The sequence below is a fragment of the Fonsecaea erecta genome (genome assembly GCF_001651985.1).
Source record: "Fonsecaea erecta strain CBS 125763 chromosome Unknown Scaff9, whole genome shotgun sequence".
NCBI lineage: Eukaryota > Fungi > Ascomycota > Eurotiomycetes > Chaetothyriales > Herpotrichiellaceae > Fonsecaea > Fonsecaea erecta.
In genome coordinates this window covers 198,283-217,901 of record NW_017387252.1, presented here as the reverse complement: position 1 = coordinate 217,901, position 19,619 = coordinate 198,283, and the positions used below count along the sequence as shown (strand labels likewise).

General features: G+C 54.5%; 10 protein-coding genes across 10 annotated transcripts; 6 read left to right on the top strand and 4 right to left on the bottom strand.

Moving 5' to 3' along the window:
• Positions 1-1,409: 1,409 nt before the first annotated feature.
• AYL99_09314 (hypothetical protein) lies at positions 1,410-3,395 on the bottom strand (the record flags this gene model as incomplete). Its single annotated transcript, XM_018840821.1, has 1 exon — positions 1,410-3,395. The coding sequence occupies one exon, from the start codon at positions 3,393-3,395 to the stop codon at positions 1,410-1,412; it is 1,986 nt and encodes a 661-aa protein (XP_018689502.1).
• A 729-nt stretch (positions 3,396-4,124) lies between these two features.
• AYL99_09313 (hypothetical protein) lies at positions 4,125-4,657 on the top strand (the record flags this gene model as incomplete). The annotated part of the gene is made up of 3 exons (XM_018840820.1): positions 4,125-4,148; positions 4,201-4,286; positions 4,354-4,657. 3 exons carry the CDS (start codon positions 4,125-4,127, stop codon positions 4,655-4,657), a joined length of 414 nt encoding a protein of 137 aa, XP_018689501.1.
• Positions 4,658-4,723: 66 nt separating this feature from the next.
• AYL99_09312 (ubiquinone biosynthesis protein coq4, mitochondrial) lies at positions 4,724-5,416 on the bottom strand (the record flags this gene model as incomplete). Its single annotated transcript, XM_018840819.1, has 1 exon — positions 4,724-5,416. The coding sequence occupies one exon, from the start codon at positions 5,414-5,416 to the stop codon at positions 4,724-4,726; it is 693 nt and encodes a 230-aa protein (XP_018689500.1).
• Positions 5,417-5,847: 431 nt separating this feature from the next.
• AYL99_09311 (hypothetical protein) lies at positions 5,848-6,689 on the top strand (the record flags this gene model as incomplete). Its single annotated transcript, XM_018840818.1, has 2 exons — positions 5,848-6,055; positions 6,253-6,689. 2 exons carry the CDS (start codon positions 5,848-5,850, stop codon positions 6,687-6,689), a joined length of 645 nt encoding a protein of 214 aa, XP_018689499.1.
• Positions 6,690-8,199: 1,510 nt separating this feature from the next.
• On the bottom strand, positions 8,200-8,710 carry AYL99_09310 (hypothetical protein; the record flags this gene model as incomplete). Its single annotated transcript, XM_018840817.1, has 3 exons — positions 8,200-8,244; positions 8,294-8,548; positions 8,606-8,710. 3 exons carry the CDS (start codon positions 8,708-8,710, stop codon positions 8,200-8,202), a joined length of 405 nt encoding a protein of 134 aa, XP_018689498.1.
• A 561-nt stretch (positions 8,711-9,271) lies between these two features.
• Positions 9,272-11,212, top strand: AYL99_09309 (hypothetical protein; the record flags this gene model as incomplete). The annotated part of the gene is made up of 3 exons (XM_018840816.1): positions 9,272-10,209; positions 10,260-10,368; positions 10,421-11,212. 3 exons carry the CDS (start codon positions 9,272-9,274, stop codon positions 11,210-11,212), a joined length of 1,839 nt encoding a protein of 612 aa, XP_018689497.1.
• Positions 11,213-11,726: 514 nt separating this feature from the next.
• AYL99_09308 (hypothetical protein) lies at positions 11,727-14,122 on the top strand (the record flags this gene model as incomplete). The annotated part of the gene is made up of 2 exons (XM_018840815.1): positions 11,727-13,265; positions 13,316-14,122. 2 exons carry the CDS (start codon positions 11,727-11,729, stop codon positions 14,120-14,122), a joined length of 2,346 nt encoding a protein of 781 aa, XP_018689496.1.
• A 338-nt stretch (positions 14,123-14,460) lies between these two features.
• On the top strand, positions 14,461-15,759 carry AYL99_09307 (hypothetical protein; the record flags this gene model as incomplete). Its single annotated transcript, XM_018840814.1, has 1 exon — positions 14,461-15,759. One exon carries the CDS (start codon positions 14,461-14,463, stop codon positions 15,757-15,759), a length of 1,299 nt encoding a protein of 432 aa, XP_018689495.1.
• Positions 15,760-16,608: 849 nt separating this feature from the next.
• Positions 16,609-17,691, top strand: AYL99_09306 (hypothetical protein; the record flags this gene model as incomplete). Its single annotated transcript, XM_018840813.1, has 1 exon — positions 16,609-17,691. One exon carries the CDS (start codon positions 16,609-16,611, stop codon positions 17,689-17,691), a length of 1,083 nt encoding a protein of 360 aa, XP_018689494.1.
• Positions 17,692-17,959: 268 nt separating this feature from the next.
• Positions 17,960-19,135, bottom strand: AYL99_09305 (L-arabinitol 4-dehydrogenase; the record flags this gene model as incomplete). Its single annotated transcript, XM_018840812.1, has 1 exon — positions 17,960-19,135. The coding sequence occupies one exon, from the start codon at positions 19,133-19,135 to the stop codon at positions 17,960-17,962; it is 1,176 nt and encodes a 391-aa protein (XP_018689493.1).
• Positions 19,136-19,619: the final 484 nt, after the last annotated feature.

Genomic DNA, 19,619 nt, shown 5'->3' with positions numbered 1-19,619 from the left:
TACGGCCGTGTTTGATACGATATTCTGGAACTCTGGGTATGGCTCAGGAAGTGTGAGTTGTGCGGACAGATTGGGATACTGGATACGCGGGAGTGCATGGAGCGGGGAGTTGTCAAAGCTGTTGTCTTGGGTGATGATAACTTGGGATAAATCGGGCAGAATAGGCTGCTCTGAGAAGGGCTCCGTTTCGAACAATGATGGATCGAAGGACTGCATCCAGTGTAATTCTTCGTTTGGGGATAAGGCTGGCAACTCAAAGTCGCTTGGGTCAAAGTTGGACTCCATTGTCCAGGACGGCCTTCGAACAACGCAAAGACGTGAATTGGAAAGAGCACAGAATTAGCCTTCTGATGCCTGTCGGTGAGGTAGAAGAGGGAGAAAGAGATGTTGAGATGGGAGACGCCCGATATATAGGGCAGCTGTGATGTGTTATTACAAGCAGCAGATTCCAGGAGGCATTTGATTGGGCAGAGGCGCAGGGCACATGGCTCTAGGTCGCGAATAGGTTTAGTCGTTTGTTCCGAGTGCTAGAAGCAGTTAGCGCGTTTATTCCGAGTCCTTGATGCGGCATAGTTCCAAATGCGCACTTTCATCCAAAATGGGACTTCGGAACATTGGATATACGAGTATAAGGCAGACTGTCGTTCCAGCACAGGAGAAGGTCAAATGAAAAGACACGACGACCGATGAACAAGTACATTTCTTCCAATGTGTCCTCCATGCCCATTCCAGAGCATCGCTCCCAACGACACCGGTCCACAGACCCCGACCAATACTTCCACAATCAGCCCACCATCCCATTGGACTAGAAGCGACATCCTTTCCTTCCTGCAACTACTGGCAATGCTCCTCTTACCGTCCGCAAACTGGACCGTTAGAAAACTCCACAGTCGATGTAAGTTAATTCCTGGCCAACTTTTTACATAGAGACTAATCCACTCCATCAGTCACCAACCGTTCCCGCGAACAGGAGGGATCACTCTCCATTGTTCTCGTTCGGATGGTTTCCATTTTCAATGGTCAAAACACAAACGCTGCCACTGCCTGAGGGGTTGCTGCGCACAGGCCCTTCTCTTATTGCTGTAAGACTTTAAGAATTCCACGTATGCACCTGTCCAGCCCAATAAATATCAACAGGCTAATATACAGAGGCTTTAGGGTCACGCTCCGTGTCCCAAGAACCTCGAACCCTGGCCTACAGGTGGCGTAGGCTGGCAAGAGTGTGCATCCTGACCTTGCTGTGGTCGCGCGAGCGCCATCTTACCCGACTTTCCGAAGAAATGAACGGCTCCCTAGTCTTGATGGACGCGTAACTAGATTATAATATACATTGTCCCCTCCCTTCCTCCCTGCCTCCCTGGCCCCCAACCGAACCAACCCTGGCCCGATCCGGCTGCTTCATCGTGCGCTCAACGAAGAGTGTTAACTTGAGCTTCCCAGAAGCCTTGTGGTAGTCTGGGAATATTGATCTTTGGGAATGAGATCCCGCCGCCAGTACTAGACTCCCTCTTCGGAAGACTCTTGGCTGGCGAGGGGGTTGATGGCGGCGTCGTCGAGTTCTGTCGACTGCCCATACTTATCCTTTTGTTTTCTCGGATATTCTCGAACGTAGTCAGACTTTCGTTGAGTCCCTGCTGTAGTTGGAGGCGCGCGGCTGTTTCGTCTGCAGATTCCGGTTCGGCATCATCGGTACCAGGTGTTGAGCGTTGGGACGTATCATCTGCCGCGATCGTCAAAGGTTGGGGCGAACTATAAGCTCCCTCACCAGATATACCGTTCTCTTTTCCGTCATCTCTTGGACCATCCAGCTCCACACCCATTCTGGCATCATCCACTGGAGTTTGTTTCGGGGTAGGGATGAATGCAGGTACGACACCACCAGCCATTCTGGCCCAAAATAAGCGCTCCCTCAACCGTACCAATTCTTCCCATGCGTCCTCCTCATCTTTTTTGTCGCCGACCTTGACCACGCCCTCGCGAACCATGCGGACATAGGCGACCAGGTCACCCACGCCACGCACCTTTTCCAAGCAGAGTGTGCAGATACACCATCTAGTCGCGCCTTCGCCTTCACGAACACGCATGGCATGCGTTCGAGGATTTTCTCCTTGTTTCCTGTTCTCTCCGCAAAGGGCGCAAGGCGTGTACCTCCCGTACAGCTTGATGGATGCCTCGGGAATTGGTTCGACGATGAGAGTGGAATCGCCCATGGCGGCAAGAATGCTGCGTCGATTCAACCAGGAGAGGGATGGTGAAAGGTCAAGACGCAGCGTCGGCTCAATATCTTCGACCAGGAGACGCTTGAAAAATCGGGTTTCTCTCAGCGGTACAGGCCCCTTGGCATCTGGATTGGGACTGAATGACCCAGGCATATTCGGGGAATTGGCGAGCTTCGACGTTGCGGGCTGAGGGATCTGTGACAGGTTTGGTTGCGAGTGATTACTGAGTGAGCCGAGACCCATCACGTTTAACCCGCCATAGGAGCCAGAGCCAGCTCTGGATGGGGCATGAGAAGGATTATGCGACCGAAAATGCGACGTTTGTACCAAGTTCCTGAAATCCTCATACGCAGGGATATCTGTCCGGCAGAGCGGTTTGACGAGGTGTGTCAGTGTGGTCGATGGGCTCGGCGCAAGTTCACCGTGCTCAAGGGTAACAGGGGACAGGTTCATCGCTTCGAGAAGACGAGCAAGATCGGCCCCTTCTCTCGTCACGCCAGGGCTTGAAGGTGCCAGAGACACTCGGGGGGAATCAAGTTCCCTTCGGTAGTCTGGAGCTGGGCCAATTTGCTGCATCAGGGTTTTCAACTCCGCCAATTGCTCTGTCTGAGAAGCAATCAAAGCCTCGCCGTCCTTGATCTGGTCGCGGAGCTGTTGATTCTTCTTCTCGATAGCGTCCCGGTCTCGGTTCGCCGAAGCTACCATCTTGTTTGCTTCATCGAACAACGAGGCTGTCAGCGTTTCTAGTTCTGACTCTATTCCACGCTTTTCTTGGAGGACTTGTGCCCTTTGTTTCTTCTCCTCCACCAGCTCCGCCGTAAGCTTATCTTTTTGTTCGTCGACCTTTTCCTTTAGGAGCAGGTCTCCTCGCGAGATCCTCTCTTCGTATGCCCTAGCTTCTGCCTCCAGTTTGGCGATACGAGCTTTTGAGGCCTCCAGCTCTTGTCTCGTCTGGGCAAGAGTATCGTCCAGGGTAGTTTGATGGTTGATGGCACTGATGAGTTTGTCGCTCAGAGCGGCAACTTCAGCATTGACATCGGGATGCTTGGAGGGCGTTGAGTTGGATCTAGACAGATTTGACGCATTCCTCGGATCTGCGATGGTTCGGAAGGAGTTATCTGGAGAGGCTCCCTGGGGTTTCGGGGGCTCGGGAGGAGAAGAGTCTACGGTCGCCATCGTTCGCAGGTTGGAAGCGGACTGCGCTTTGGATAGGTGATTTCGCGGCGCGCCCATAGGTGGCCCCAAAGATATTGAACGAGAATGGCTGGGTGCGCCAGCTCCTAAGAAAGCCCCATGATATGCCCAAGCATTCATAATCCCCTAATGGAAGAGAAACGAGGGCGATTTGTTTCATGCAACTGTCGTGCAAGGCATGCCGGTTGCCGCTAATTGCGTAGGGCAAGCTGCAGACAAAGGAAGTACGGCGCAGGAGAGGCGACGCGAGGAGTGATCGGGTGATGATTCAATTCGGGAAAAGGTGACCAGACCTGAGAAGTAAGGAGTAGGTAAGTATATCAACCCGAACGCGAGATCAGGACCGAATAAGGCGACCTTGAGGGGATCTGGGATGCCCCGTGGCCGACGTAGGAGCGAAGTATTTAACAACCGGAAGATCCTCGAAGGTTTCAGTCAGCCGAACGATGAGATGTACAGTACCTGTCGGTTAACGCCCGGTGAAGGAAACGGGATGATACAGTTCATGTGCCGCGTCATAAGCGGAGGGAATTGGGCGGTTAGGGTGTTTGTGGCACCCAAACCGCCACATGGGCTCGTTAGCTAACGAGCAGCGCCTTCTGGCACCACCACTGGCACCCATCTGGGAGATACAGCCCCGCTTGCCATTCAGTGGGCTTTTTTGCTGCAAGTCTCTCTCTTCTCGTTGTTAGGATTTCATGTTCTGCAACCATGGCGGATGATGATTTGGCACAGGTATGCTCCTCGAGAAAATGATCCACCCCAGTTAACTCATTCATACGCACAGATCAGGGCAGCACGCCTGGCACAACTCAAACAACAGCAGGGCAGAGGAGGGTCAGGCGACAACGGCGACGATGAAGAGAAGAGAAGGTTTGGAAGAACCATGACCTTGGTCGATGACACACGGACAGACAGAAAACTGATAGACTGTTTACAGAAAACAAGAGTCGGAAGCCCGATCCCTCATGCTGTCACAAATCCTCGAACCAGAAGCTGCGGATCGACTGGGGAGAATACGCATGGTCAAAGAGTCACGCGCCACGGACGTCGAGAACAGGCTGATCATGCTCGCACGGTCAGGTCAACTACGGCAGAAGGTCACCGAAGATCAATTGAAAGAGATGCTGGCCAGTCTTTCCGAGCACGAGAAGCAGACGGGCCACACCATGGAGAGCGTGAAAGTCGTCCGCAGAGGTGGATGGGACGATGATGACTTGGACGACCTTCTGAAGGATGTATAATTGGGAGAGGGAAAAAGCCCTCACGCATTTGCATGATACCCCGTGGTGAATATTGCTTTTTTGCATTCACGATTGCGCCTCTGGTCGAGGAGAGAGAGTAGACGTCGATGCGACCTCTGCTGCGGCTGCTCTTGCAGCCTTCGCAGCTTTGCGTTCTTCTCTCACTTTCCTCCGAATTGCCCGCAGGTCTGGCGGCTGCTCGATGCCTAGCCTCTGGCGCAGTTCACCAACATCCGTCTCAAGCTCCTCCTCCCAATACACATTGATGAGGTCTTTGCTCTTCCATCCGTTCGAGAACGCCCATGGCAGGAAGATCTGGAACATCCTCTGCCTCTCCAGTGGTTTCAGCCGAACAATTGCAGCTAGACTGAGCCCTGTCATAGGCAGTCCAGTGTTTGCAAACTCGAACGCCTTCAAGCCAAGCTCTCCCTCTACCCAGACCGGCAGACCAGTCACCGCATGGTAGAAATCATGACACTCCCGGTATCGCTGCATGACATAGGCCTCCTCTTCGTCGTCAATGTATCGTACCGCATCTCTCGTGTCTGGGGTGACGCCTTCCCTGTCCAGCCAAGCAGCGTACGTTCTTCCGACGCTGTTCTCAGGCAGCTGCCGTAACTTCTCGAGAGACATCGTCTTGGAGGTGATGCGGGGCCGGTCCCGTAAGATTCTTCGCCCGGTTGGATCCGACAGCATGCGCTTCCGCAACCAAGAGATGAAGAAAGGTTGGGCTGTCGCTTCGCCCAGCGCCGCGACCATGTCATGTCTGTAGGGGTCGATAATGGAAGTGACTGCGCTACCAATTGCTAAGCCAACCCGCTCTACAGCAGTGAGAGGGACGTGACCGGGATAGTTCGGTGGTGGTCGGTTGAGCACTGAGAATGGACGCCTTGAGGATGCGCTCGAAGAAGCATGGGTGTCAGATTGGGGGGGAAGATGAGCACAACTGGTGCAAAGGGGCTGTGAGATGCGGAGTATGGAAGACAGCAAAGCGAGATCACGGTGGATAGTTGATCTGAATAGCTTCATCTTGCCCCTTGGACGTATGAAGAACTCTTGAGCCTGCGGTGGACACTTTGAAGCATTGGTGTCCGGAGCACGAAACAATTTGGGCTTCGGTTAATCATCGGAAGACGCAGCGCAGATCATGCATGACTCCTCATTGGCTGAGGCTGATCTAGGCGCCAAAAATGCCTTGGAGCGTTCTGGCATCCTGGGATACTGAAAAGGACTTCCTGGTGACATCGACTTCTAATATCAGCGCCGTCATCATTACCCTTTGGGCATCTCAATCTTTCAGCCCCTCGCAGCCTCTATCTATGGTCTTCGGGGACTATTTTCTCCAGCTTGCAGAGCAGGTTCAGCACGCGAAGACTCAGCAATGGTGGCATGCAGTCGGTAAGGCATTTAAGAAATGATCTAGGGAAATCTCAGAAGAAAGTGAAGTTGAGCACGAACGCGCTCAATGCTGGGTTGCTCCTTCTTGTGCTTGTAGACAGTGCTTACTCGCTTCGTCAGTGAATTGTTACTCAATAAATGTCCTCATAAATACCCTGCCGCCTGATTTCCTGTCTCATTCCAACACTCACCAACAGCCCCTCTGTACAATCTCCTGCTTCTGTGCTGCTTGCCATATCTCTCAAAGTTCTATACTGCTCACATTTCCAAGACTCAGCCTCTACTTTCCGCTCCGCCATCCTTCAAAACGTCCGATCCAGTCCTCAATTCAGACACAATCTCCCCCATCACAGCGGCAGAAGAGGAGATCACAGGCTCTGACAGTGTCGTCAAGGGTGGTCCTACAGCTCAAGCCCAGTCTCATGTTGGCGAGTCCATCAACTCCCAAACCCTGCACGATATCACCGAGGGCGAGAAGAGACTCACTAGCGGTGAACGGATGAGAAGTGGCCCCACGGCCACGGCTCAAAGTATCCTCGTTCAGGAACGCAATGAAACGTCCCCCGCCTCCGCCAACGAGCAACATCCAACTGAAACGCTCAAGCGATACCGTCTCGAAGATTACTGCGGCTGAGAAAGATATCACTGGCTCCACTGATCCGGTTCGAGACGGTCCAACTTCTCAAGCTCAAAAGCACGCGAATGAGCCTCTCAATCACCACACCCTCCATGACATTACAGAGGGGGAGAAGGAGAGCATCGGGGAACAACACCCAGTTGCTGGTGGGCCTACAGCTACCGCTCAGAGCGAGTTGGCGAGCAGTCGTTCTTGAATCCCAGGATATCATAGGCTAGCCACAGTATCAACACTGATATGACCAGCGAGCAGACACAGAAAATTCAGGGGTACAATAAGGGTCAAAAATGCAGGCTTGAAACAAAAGTTCTCGAAACACATAGGCCTGTCATCAGCTTAGTATAATTTACGTGAGTATAGCATGTCATGGTATCATACTCTTAGACGGAAAACATTACTCTGGAAGTATCAAAAGGCCAAGGCACAAGTAATAGCTCATCTGCATTGAATCTTTGCCTCATTTGTTGTTCAGTCTAAATTTTCATCTTTTAAAAAGACCAATTCACGAATCCCGTTCCATATCTCGACGGTTGTGCAGCTTGGGCGTCTGCTTTCAGCCTCCCCGAACGAGCTCGAAGCACAGGATCCACTTCAGGCTTTCCCACGCATCATACGTGCTGAAGATGTCTGCACCATCAGCTCACCTCGTTCCTGGTTCTATGTCGGTCTCAAGGTCGCAATAAGGGCACAAGGGGGGAAGGCAGAAGTGAAGTGAGAGTGAAGTTGCCTGATGACTTCTTGGCGCACAAACTGCTGTAAGAACGATGTCAACAGGATGAGATTGTGAACTGAGTGAAGCGGATGGACAATTCAGAAGGTAGGGTGTATGGTAGGCTAAAGCTTAAGAAAGGTCACAATGATCTCGCGCAATCAAGTCTCCGTGAAGTCGGGTGAAGGTCGACTCAAACATGGACAAAGGCAGTGTTGAACTGGGGCATCACTAGCATGACAGCAATGGACAATCAGTCTTGAAGACTTCAAAGAACAAGATCTCGCTGTTTGAAGAATGAACCGTATGTACACAGCAGATGGCAGGTCTGGTGACCATGCTCTCTAGATGTCTTTTGGGCAGAATCATTTAACGAAGCGGTCCGTATCCATGTACGGGCGATAGGAAGGTGTGTTTGATTAGTGGTGTCGACATCTCAAGCTCGCCTGGCTGCAATCGGCACAAGACATAACTGACGCGAGGCGCGTGGAATCTGTCAGCACATTCCTTGCCATAAAAGGATCCCTATGTACCTTATTGGAAGAAGAGAGGTGCAGATTGTAGAGCGGGACACTCCGGAGAGGCTGTGGAATCTTTATAGGCTCTGATGAGACTGGCCTTTGGCGACTTTGCGAAATTTTGGCATGTTCTGGACAATGATGATGGACAATCTGCTTCATTCCCTGGAAAGTATGTACACTTTGGGTGCCAGCCTCGGGATGCCTGTCACCCATTGTTTTTCTATTTCGCAATTTTCTTCCAAGACACCTCATGAGGTGATACACCATAGACCGCTCCTCAATAGTTCTCCTTTCCCCATTTGTTGAATGCATCGTGAACAGCCTAAAACAACCTGTTAGAGTGATTCGCATGTGGCAAGAGTGCGGCACACCTTGGGTAGGGTCACGTTGGGCACAATAACCGTGTTCAAAGCACTAGGTGCGTTCCGGGGGGTCTGGTTCGTGTCGCCCTTGGGATGATATTGATATTTGAAGTGCTTGGAGTGATCCTCGTGGTCATGATCCACCTGCCACGGCATGGAGCTCTGAGCGACCGAAACTTCGGCTTCTGAGGTGGCGGAGGTAGGCTTGCGACCGAAGTAGAATCCTGCGAGACCAAAGGCACCGGACATGATACCGAGGAGGATCTAGTCATCGTTAGGAGCAGCTCGAAGCAGGAGAGTCGGAGTGGGCGGAGAGCATACATAAAGCTCAGGATCTCGGCGGGCGCCCCTCTTCAGCACAGTGTCTTTTCCAGCTTCCCCAGCTTTTGCAGCTGCTCGACGAGCCAGTGTTGCCGCGAAAGCCATTTTGAAAGGTAGTCAACAGAGGAGTGGTGGATGGTAGCTCGTGGTTGAAGATCCGGAGCTTGTCGGTGGTGTGAGGTGCAGATGGTGGACGAGGTTCGACTTGAAGTTCCGCAGTCTGATTGACTGAGCTTCACTGGGACTAGCGTACCATGTGACGTCCACGTGACCGTGCCTGGAGATTGTGTCATCCCATCTCAATCTTCCCCCCTGAATCCCCAAAGTCGAATTTCGGAAACGCGCATCCGATGTCTTGTTCACGTTCTTCGTGTCTGGCTGCAATCAGCCTCACTTTTATTGATCGCCCGGCTTGTAAAGCTTCACTTTCACTTTCACCAGCATCGTCATGGCAGATCCGCTCATTCCTAGACCCCTGCGACGATAAATTCAAGAGCATCCTCTTTCCTTGTGCGACTCATTGCGACCTGGGCCCTGCGACCCAGATTTTGTCTACCCACGACTCAGCAACGTCACCCCTGTGCCTTGCTCTGTACCTGTCATACAATCTCGATATGCGCCGGACGTTGCGTTCGTGACGCGACTCTTCCGTTTCTCTAGGAGATCATGGCTGTCAGACCCTCGACCGCTCGAAGCGAAATCTCGTCGGCCATCTCTGAAGATGGGTACGGATCCAGACCCCCGTCGGGTGTCCCTCTCCCTGCGCTGCCCAATCCTCCACCTTCACAACACGGTTACGCCCATCTTAGAGGGATCACACAACCTACAAACCGCTCAATAAGAAGCAATCCTTCCCCGGCCGCTCCTGCCGCCCCGTCCAGCACAGCTGGCTCGAGTCGGCCGCAAAGCCCTGTATCTCAGGGCAGTCGCACTCATGTCCCCTCGTTAACGGCACAAGGCTTTTTCAAGCCAATGAGCTCCCAAAGGCTACAAGCACAAAGGTTGAGGAGACCTCTCGGCGCAAGAACAATGCAGCCGCCAGCGCCCATTCCAGACGGGGATGTGGATGAAGATGCTCGGAGTGTTGCGTCTAGCAGACAAGGTCCCTTCCATGCGATGCCTAGGAGCCATCGTCCCGCGCCATCCATCACGACCGAGTATACTCAATCGGAAGCACCAGACACCGCCGATGCCGCATCTCCCGATTTTGTCTCGCAACATGACGGTGACACGCAGCTCGTCAATGGAGCCACCTCGCAGAAACCGCACCGGCCATCTCGGCTTAATATCGCTACCACTCTCAAGGCTGGCGACCCGCCTCAGAAGTCGCCTCTCTCTTTTCGATCTGGCTTGAGCCTAGCCAGCAAGCATCGCTTGGAGGCTGGACATCTGCCTTTATCTTCGAATGCGACTTCTCCCGCGTATCCACCCGACACCAACACCGAGGTTGCGGTAAAGAGTGCTCTCGGCAAGAATTATGAGTATTTTGAAGGCAACACCATCTTTTGGCTGGGAGGGCGCATTCAAAACGCTCGAGATCGTCCCATCAACATCGCCACCGGCATATTCTTGGTTCTGCCCGCGATCTTGTATTTTGTTTATTCGTGAGTTGACTTGGTCTCAGTCTTGATTGTAACAGAGCTGATCGATGCAGGGCCTCGTGGTTGTGGCATCATGTCTCTCCTGCCATCCCGATAATATTTGCTTATTTGTTTTTCATTTGTTTGTCTTCTTTTCTTCATGCTTCTCTTGTTGATCCGGGGGTAAGGACACAACCACACCTCTAACCCAGGCTTACCGGCTAATGGCAACTAGGTCTTTCCTCGAAACATCCATCCGTTTCCGCCGGAGGACAACCAGGACCCTTTGGCCCTAGGACCTCCCACTAATGACTGGGTCATGGTACGACTAGCCACCTCGCAAACAGCGGCGATGGATGTGCCAGTCAAGTATTGCAAAACCTGCAACATCTGGCGACCGCCACGGTGTTACCATTGCCGAGTCTGCGATAATTGTGTCGAAACCCTAGACCACCACTGCGTGTGGCTCAATAATTGCGTGGGCCGTCGCAACTACCGGTACTTCTTCACCTTCGTCAGCACGGCAACCGTTTTGGGTCTCTATTTGGCTTTTGCGTCCCTGGGCCATGTGATTGCCTATCGAAACCAGAGACACGTCTCTTTCGGGACCGCCATAAACCGAAATCGCGTCCCTTTCGCCATGTTCATTTATGGATTGCTGGGGTTTGCGTACCCGTTCGCATTGTGGATGTACCACCTGCTCCTGGTTGGCAAGGGCGAAACTACGCGAGAGTATCTCGCATCTCGAAGATTTCCCAAGGCTGAGAGGCATCGACCTTTCACACAGGGAAACTTCATCAAAAATTGGATCTCGGTGCTGGCACGGCCCAAGCCACCTACGTATCTGCATTTCAAGAAGCGATATGAAGAAGGTGACCAGCGGTTTGGGATGCGGAAGGCACACCGGCAAGCGAGGCTGGGCAATCGGCTGCAGAACGGTGAAATGGAGATGAAGCCGGTTCAGGGGCCACATAAGACTTTTGAAGGCCCTGCAGGCAGGAATTTGCCCAACAAAGACCCCAAATGAAGGTGTATATACTAGTGTAATTGAGCCCTTGCTGGCGGAGAATGTATACCAGACTGGGAAAAAGAGAATCCAAATATGTTGTGTAAGCGGGCCCCCACACCAAGCTGGATATGGGCAATCAAAAGCTCGGACCAGAAGCATGGCCAATGTGTCTCACACTCTCCGGGTCGCCCTAATTAGTGGGAAGTCCATTCCAGTTGGGGACTGTAGGGTTTTGGAATGGTGTTGTTGTGCTGTGGTTGGCTTTGTTGGCCAGGGGCCTGCGATTGGCTCAGGAGACGAGGCGTCTTCCCCTGGGCGACTAGGCCGAACTGATATGGTTTCCCAATCTCGCATCCAGCCTCTTGTTTGTTGCACCCCTCTCACAACTCACTCTGTGCACGCGTCTCTCAGTCCATGTCCTTTTTTCTCACAAGACTGTGCCTTCCTACAGCCCTATACACCGCTCGCTTGAACGTGGTTGACGCGTCAACCCTGTTACGCTTCGACGCCGGGCTCAGCCCGTGATTACACGATGCAGCTTCGTCAGACCCTCCTCAGCTTCTACCGCTCACGGATTGAGAACGTAAAGCCTGAAGCTCGCGGGCCCTCAGAGTCTCGCCCACCGCTCGCTCGTGCCGTAAGCTCTACGTCTTCAGACAATGACCCAGACGCCATGGTCATTACGCCGAGGGTCAGCAGACAATCACAACGACAGCTCCCTACGCCCTCCGAGAGTTCCCTTGACCTGTCCCTTCAAGATGTCCCACTTGCGACCATGAAACAGGTCCCGAAAGGTCGGGCCCGACGCGTCAGTCCTCGACTGATGAAGACACGAAGTCACAATGGGCTTCTGGAGGATGCGGAAGATGAGGACGCCAAAGGAAGGACCGTGAGCGGCGAAACCTTGGTCAACTTGGAGAACGCGAGTCAGTCGACACTGGTCAAGGAAGGCATTGCCGCATTGGACTTGCCGTGGAACGTGAGCGAGGTGTTCACCAAGCAGGGCAAAGATGATATACTGGGAGAGAAGAACGGCGCAGCGGGCCGGTCTAGGGAATTGACAGTGGGGACTCTGGAAGACGACGATGAAGAGGACCAGCGGCTCCGAGCAGAGAATGCGGCCGCGAGGAAGGCGAAAATGGCCGAGAACAACAAAATATGGGAAAAACGCCGTAAAGTCGCACAGAAACTGGCTACCAGAAGATCGTCCAGAATGCCTGTCCTGGAGAAGGCGGGAGAGGTTATGTCGACTATTGCTAACAGCGTGCTTGGAAAGAGGAAGGATAGGGCGTCCGATTCGCGCAACGGAACACGATCAAAAAGCTTGGGAGGGACAGAGCTGGCTGCCCCAGAACCTGTTCTGAAGAAGAGACGCGTCAGCGAGGGTGACGCTCCTAGGGAGGAGCTTGCCCAACCGACAGTGCCCGCTCGACGGCGGCGCGAAAAGAAATGGCTGTCATTCGGGCTCTACGCTGGTCAGCCGCGGGAATTGGATATGCGTCCTTCCGGAAGCAAAAGCAGGCGCAAGAGCCTGGCTCCTCCCGAACCTGTCAAGGAAAACTCTGTCTTGCCTCTGCCAATGTTTGCCGGCGAGCGTCTGTTGGACCATGGTCGAGACTTCAAGCTGCCTTTCGACATCTTTTCCCCTGTTCCTGCCGGTCAGCCGAAGCCTGACGAGTGGAGAAAAGTCAACAAAAACGTCTTTGTCGGCGACGCGGCACAAGCATGGCGGGTGTCGAAGTATGAGGATTCCGCCTGTCTGTGCACGCCTGAGACGGGTTGCGACCAGAATTGCATGAACCGATACATGTACTATGAATGTGACCGCCAAAACTGTAATTTGAAGGCGGAAGAGTGTGGGAACCGTGCATTTGACAGTCTCCAGCAACGAGTTAAAAAGGGCGGCAAATACAATATTGGCGTGGAGGTGATCAAGACGGAAGACCGGGGATATGGCGTGCGAAGCAACCGCACGTTTGAACCTAATCAGATCATCGTGGAGTACACGGGAGAGATCATCACCCAGGAGGAATGTGAGCGCCGCATGAAGACGATGTATAAGCATAACGAGGTAAGAGGAACACTGGATGGACGCTCAGCACCGACACTGACACCGAGCAGTGCTATTATTTGATGCTCTTTGATCAGAACATGATCATTGATGCTACTCGAGGATCCATTGCACGATTCGTCAACCATTCTTGCGAACCCAATTGCAAGATGGAAAAGTGGACAGTCAACGGCAAGCCCCGAATGGCACTCTTTGCAGGCGACCGAGGAATTATGACCGGGGAAGAACTGACCTATGACTATAACTTCGATCCTTATTCACAGAAGAACGTTCAAGAATGTCGCTGCGGGTCCCAGAAGTGCCGTGGAGTGTTGGGACCCAGAACCAAGGACGAGCGCAAACCCAAAAGCCCCGAAAAGGAGCCCAACAAGGGCCACAGGAAACTGGCAGGCGCAAAACGAAAGATCGCGGAGGTTATCGAAGAGAGCACCAGCCGAATAACCAAGAAGACCAAGGTGGCGGTTGCACCAAAACGCAAGGTCTCGGGTCGCTCACAATCCAGCAGCCCGGTCAAGGTGCGAAAGATGAAGCTCATCAAGAAAGCTGTCACGCGAAAGACCAGTGCCACCATCGTGGGAGGCCTCGCCAGACGTCCCTCGAAACTCAGGACTCTTGTGGCGAGCGCCAAGAGCAAGGCAGCCAAGCAGCAAAGACGAGTTGTGTCGACGTCGTCTTCGACCGCTTTGATTGCGAAGACGAGCCCAAAAAAGATCCCGACTGCGCCCGTCAGCCGATCATCGAGCTTGCGGGAGAAGGCATCCAGCGTCAAAAGTCGGGTCGTGAAGAGTGTTCGCACCACTCAGAGAGTAAGGACCAAAACTATACGAGCGATTGAGGCTGAAGAGGGGGCCGCATGAATGCGACGGCCAGATACGAGGGACGGTGATACGCCGATATATATTATATGAGGAGCTTGAGGGGAGGTGGAGAGAGAACCATGTTATACAATTGACGGCACCATATACAATTGCCGTCTTCTATATAAAGGGGAGGCTCGCCAATTGGATACCAAGAGTGGCTTGGTGAGTGGACGGCGGACTTCTCCTTGATCGTCGATAGTGCGGAGAACTGATGCCATGACACCACATGAAGCGAGCATCCTTTGAAGCTGGGGACGTTATATTCTCATTGCGAGTCACGACATATTCAGCTGGTTTGTTTTATAGCTGCTTGCGAATTCTCAGCCGGACCGATCATGGGTGAATCAACTACTGCACAATCCTCCTTTAGTTCCATCATTGAGAAATACCGTCCTGATCTCACCCCGTATGAGGAGCTTTACAAGCACTGCCATGCCAACGGGGAACTCTCCACACAGGAGAAAGAAACAGCCTCGTTGATCACAGAGCATCTGAAGAAACTCTCCGACGACTTGGACATACGCACCGGGATCGGCGGACACGGCCAGATCGCCATCCTGGAGAATGGACCGGGCAAGACGATCCTTCTCCGGGCCGACATCGACGCCCTCCCGGTGCAGGAGAAGACAGGTCTCGCCTACGCCAGCACGAAAACCATGCGCGACACGGACGGACTCGTCAAGCCCGTCATGCACGCCTGCGGGCACGATTTCCACATCACCTCGCTCCTGGCCGCCGCGGAAACACTGGTCGCCGCCCGGTCGACGTGGTCGGGCACCATCGTCTTCCTCTTCCAGCCCGCCGAAGAGAGAGGGTGCGGCGCCCAGGCCATGGTGGACGATGGACTCTACTCGGCCGACAAACACGCCTGCCCCATCCCTGACGTTGTGCTGGGCCAACACGTGTTTCCTCTCCAGGCGGGAAAGACAGCCACGCGGGCGGGACCGGTCATGTCGGCGGCGGACAGTTTCAAAGTGACCATCTACGGCAGTGGCGGGCACGGCAGCATGCCCCATCGCACAATCGACCCTGTTGTCATCGCCTCACATGTCGTGGTACGCTTACAGACGATCCGCTCGCGGGAAGTACCTCCCGATGAGACTGCCGTGGTCACCGTGGGCGCATTGCAGGCGGGCAGCACGGAAAATGTCATCTCCGACGAGGCCGTGTTGAAGATCAACATCCGCAGCGTGAGCGTCGAGTGGCGCGAAAAGGTGCTCGCCTCGGTCAAGAGGATCATCAAGGCCGAGTGTCTCGCAGGGGACTGCCCCAAGGAGCCCCTGATCGAGCCGACCTCGTCGTTCCCGCTGACCATCAACGACGCCGAGGTCGCCGGCGAGATCAACAAGTCCTTCACCGCGTACTTTGGCGAGAAGAACCACGACCCGAACCTCAAGAACGTGCTGGGGAGCGAGGACTTTGGCATCCTGGGGTCCAGCGTCGGGAGGCCGTACTGCTTCTGGTTCTTCGGCGGCCACGACGCGGGCATGTACGAGGAGATGGTCAAGAAGGGCGCGGAACACAAGATCCCCGTCAACCACAGCCCCTTCTTCGCGCCGGTGCTGCAGCCGACTTTGAATGTCGGGGTGGATGCGTTGGTGGTGGCGGCATTGACCTACGTGGGCAAGAGGTGACGGCGAGGCGGGATCTGTTTGATGCTTGGACTAACTATCTGGATGGATCGGTGGATGTATGTATGTATGTATGTACTGTATGGAGGATGTACATATGAAGGACGCATGTGATATCGAGACCCTTCGTCCAGCTGGAGTCTAGCATTGCTCGGGTCGCTTGACCAGTGAGTGACAAACAAGGCAAGACGAGCTCAATCCATATCAGTCTCACGCACACGCATACATACACATGCACACAAGCCCTCCAAAATAGATTATGTAGAGAGCGAGGCCTTTCTCTGTTCTGACTGACTTGATATTCCCCTCCCCGACCTGTTCAACACCACGCAATCCCTCACGGACGGGGCATTTGTAATCAGCGCAAGGCTCTCTGGATGAGGGCAGGAAGAGCCTGTCGGTTTTGTTTCCCCAAAGTTTCTTCTGTTCCGTGAGCGAGCGAGCCAGCGAGCGAGCGACATCGGCATTTGCGCCTGAGGCGTGTGCTCTCTTCCTCTTCTCCTCAGCGGAGAATCGCCGACGGGGGTCTTCTCGAGAACCACAAACGTTGCGCCATGGGGATCGCGTTATTAATATTAAATATATGGTAGCCGCATCGTGGTTCAATTTCTTGGGGGCTCTATTACTTGCACTATCATACATATATACATACATATATGTGGGGTTTGTTATAATCTTTCCCTAGACGAACGAGAGCTATATATGAGTTTCACAGGCAGAGCAGCAGTCCACAGATTGAACGCGACGACCAACATCCTTGTTGCGCAAGCACGCCCGAGTACTACAACGGCGACGACACGGTCGGTCCCCGGTATAATAAACCCACCCCAGCGAGCATCGGTATCATCGACCATGTCTTCTTCTTCGTCAACTCCACTCAAACTGGCCATCCTGGATGACTACGCCTCGATCGCCCTGCCGCACTTCCAGTCGCTGCTGTCGTCGGCACCGGGCCAGGTGCAGATCGACTCGTTCCCCAGCACGCTCAATGCGCGGATCCCGGCCGAGCACGCGCAGCTCGTGGAGCGGCTGAAGCCGTACACGATCATCTCGAGCATGCGCGAGCGCACGCTGTTCCCGCGCTCGGTGCTCGAGCAGCTCCCGAACCTGAAGCTGCTGCTGACCACGGCCATGAAGAACGCGGCCATCGACCTGGCGGCCTGCAAGGAGCGGGGCATCACGGTCGTCGGCACCGCGCCCAAGCCCAACGCCGTCAAGGGCTACGACGCCACCAACGAGATCACCTGGGCCCTGATCCTGGGGTTCGCCAAGGACCTCGTGCACGGCGACGCGCTGATCAAGTCGGTTCCCGGGGGCTGGCAGACCCACCTGGCCGTCGGGCTGGCGGGCAAGACGCTCGGCCTGCTGGGCCTGGGCAAGCTGGGCACGCAGTGCGGCGTGACCGGCGTGCTGGGCTTCGGCATGAAGGTGGTGGCGTGGTCGAGCTCGCTGACGCAGGAGAAGGCCGACGAGGCCGCCGAGTCACGGGGCCTGCCCAAGGGGACGTTCCAGGTGGCCGCGTCGAAGCGCGAGCTGTTTGAAAAGGCCGACGTGCTCAGCGTGCACTACGTGCTGTCGGACCGCAGCCGCGGCATCGTGGGCGCCGACGAGCTGGCCGCCATGAAAAAGTCGGCGTTCCTGGTCAACACGTCGCGCGGACCGCTGGTCGACGAGCCCGCCCTGGTCGCGGCCCTCGAGGCCGGCCAGATCCGCGGCGTGGCCCTCGACGTCTTCGAAACCGAACCCCTCCCCACGGACAACACGCCCTGGCGCCGCAGCGACTACTGGGGCACCCAGGGCCGGAGCCGCGTCCTGCTGAGCCCCCACATGGGCTACGTCGAGGAGGAGACCATGAATAGTTGGTACGAGCAGCAGGCTCGTGCCGTGGCCAGCTGGCTCAAGGGCGAGGAAGTCAAGGGCATTATGCAACCGTAGGAAAGGAGGTGAGAGTGAGGGAAGGGATAAAGGGTTTGGAGCAGGCACTAAGCTTCGCATATAGATAGAGGAGGACAATTCTGCCCAGGGAGAATAAGAAAAGAAACAAAGAAGGCTCTTGCGATATGGTTTATTGCAGAGAAACGTGTGCTCTCTCGCAGCTTCCGGGCCATCTACCAGTGTTTCAATGCGGTCTATATGCCATAGCCCATCCTATGCCCCCTTTGTGGCCCCTAAGTTGTCCTCCTCGCTAACCTGCCTCCTTCAATCATAAACTGTCGTCGTTCTTGATCTGGACCTTGATGGCTCCGCTCTTCGGGTCGCTCGCCGTCTGGAAAGCAGCAACCGCGTCGCTCATGTTGAACCGATGTGTCACCAATTTCTCCAGCGAAATCACCCCGCTCTCCACCAGCCTGATCGCTTTCGGCCACGTATTGCTGTACCGGTACTGGTACTGAAGGTCGATCTCTTGCGTGGACAGCCTCATGAAGGGGATCGTCATCTCGTTCTTGCCGACGCCGATCACGAACACTTTGCCGCCGAACTTGACCGACCAGATTGCCGAGTTGACACTTGATTCGACACCCGTGCATTCCATCGCGACGCGGGGCCGGATGCCGCCCATTGCGGACACAATCTGCTCGGCGCATTCCTCTGCAGAGACTCCCCTGGGGACCTGGAACGTGGTGACTCGTGGTACCAGGGATTTGGCGAATTTTAGCCGTCCCTCGTCGATATCAGTGATCAAGAGGGGACATGCACCGGCTGCAGCGCAGCACAGCAGTGTCACCAAGCCAATCGGTCCAGCGCCACACACCAGCACAGGATCCCCAAGCCTAATGCCGGCACGATCCATCCCTGCCAGAGCCACGGAAAGTGGCTCTAGAAGACTGCCGTTCTCGTAACTCATATTCCCAATCTTGTGACACCACACGGCAGGGTGTTTGACGTATCTCCTCAGCAGGCCGTCCACGGGTGGCGTGGAGAGAAACTCGACATTTTCGCATCCATTGTATCGGCCAGTCAAGCATGGCTCGCATTTGAAGCACGGGATATTCGGCTCAATGGCCACTCGATCACCTGGTTTCAAATTTGTGACACTGGGGTGGACGGATAATATGATGCCGGCAGATTCGTGACCGAGGATATGGTCGTCCGTGACGATCATAGGGCCTATACACCCGGCGTGCCAAAAGTGTACGTCTGAGCCGCATATCCCTGTGCTTTTGATGCCGATGTAGACTTCTCCTTCTCTTAGGTCTTTTCCATCCTGGACTTCTGCAAGGGTTGGCGACGCTTCAGCAACCCAAAGGTCATGTTTCGGGTTGGTGAAGACGCCAATGTTGGACTTCGTGGTCTGCAGCCCCGAGGAGTCTTTGCTTGGACTGGAGGTGCCATTCGTGATGGCTGCGGTCATGTCACCATGACCGTTAGAGGTCGGCATCGCGAGCAGCACGACTCTGCGTTTCCACTCAGGAAAATGCCAATGCGGGGTGGGACAGAGCGATGAGGTAGAGGCGAACTGCCTGAGCGATTCGAAACGTGGCTTTCCCCAGTGTGAGAGACACGGGCGACCCAGGTTCCCAGAGATATATACTGGGGAGTTTACAGTGTCAAGCACACTCAACACATCCGGGTGCACAGAGAGTGGTACAGAGTCGCTCACCAGGTATAACATTCCTCAACCCCACTGCAGTCGGCCATTTCCTTCCTGGGGCGTGACCGCCGCGACATTTCCTCTTCGGGCATTCCTCCGCTGTCGTCGTGGCGGGCATTCGGCGCCGTCGGGCCATGTCAGTCCGACGGGAGAATTTCCAGTCAGTGTGTTCAGTCAGAGGCCATAGAGCTACGGTTGGAGAAATCATGGCGTCGCTAGTATGTGTTGGCATCTCCAGCGGGGGATGAGATGCAGGCTCAACCTCTGTAAG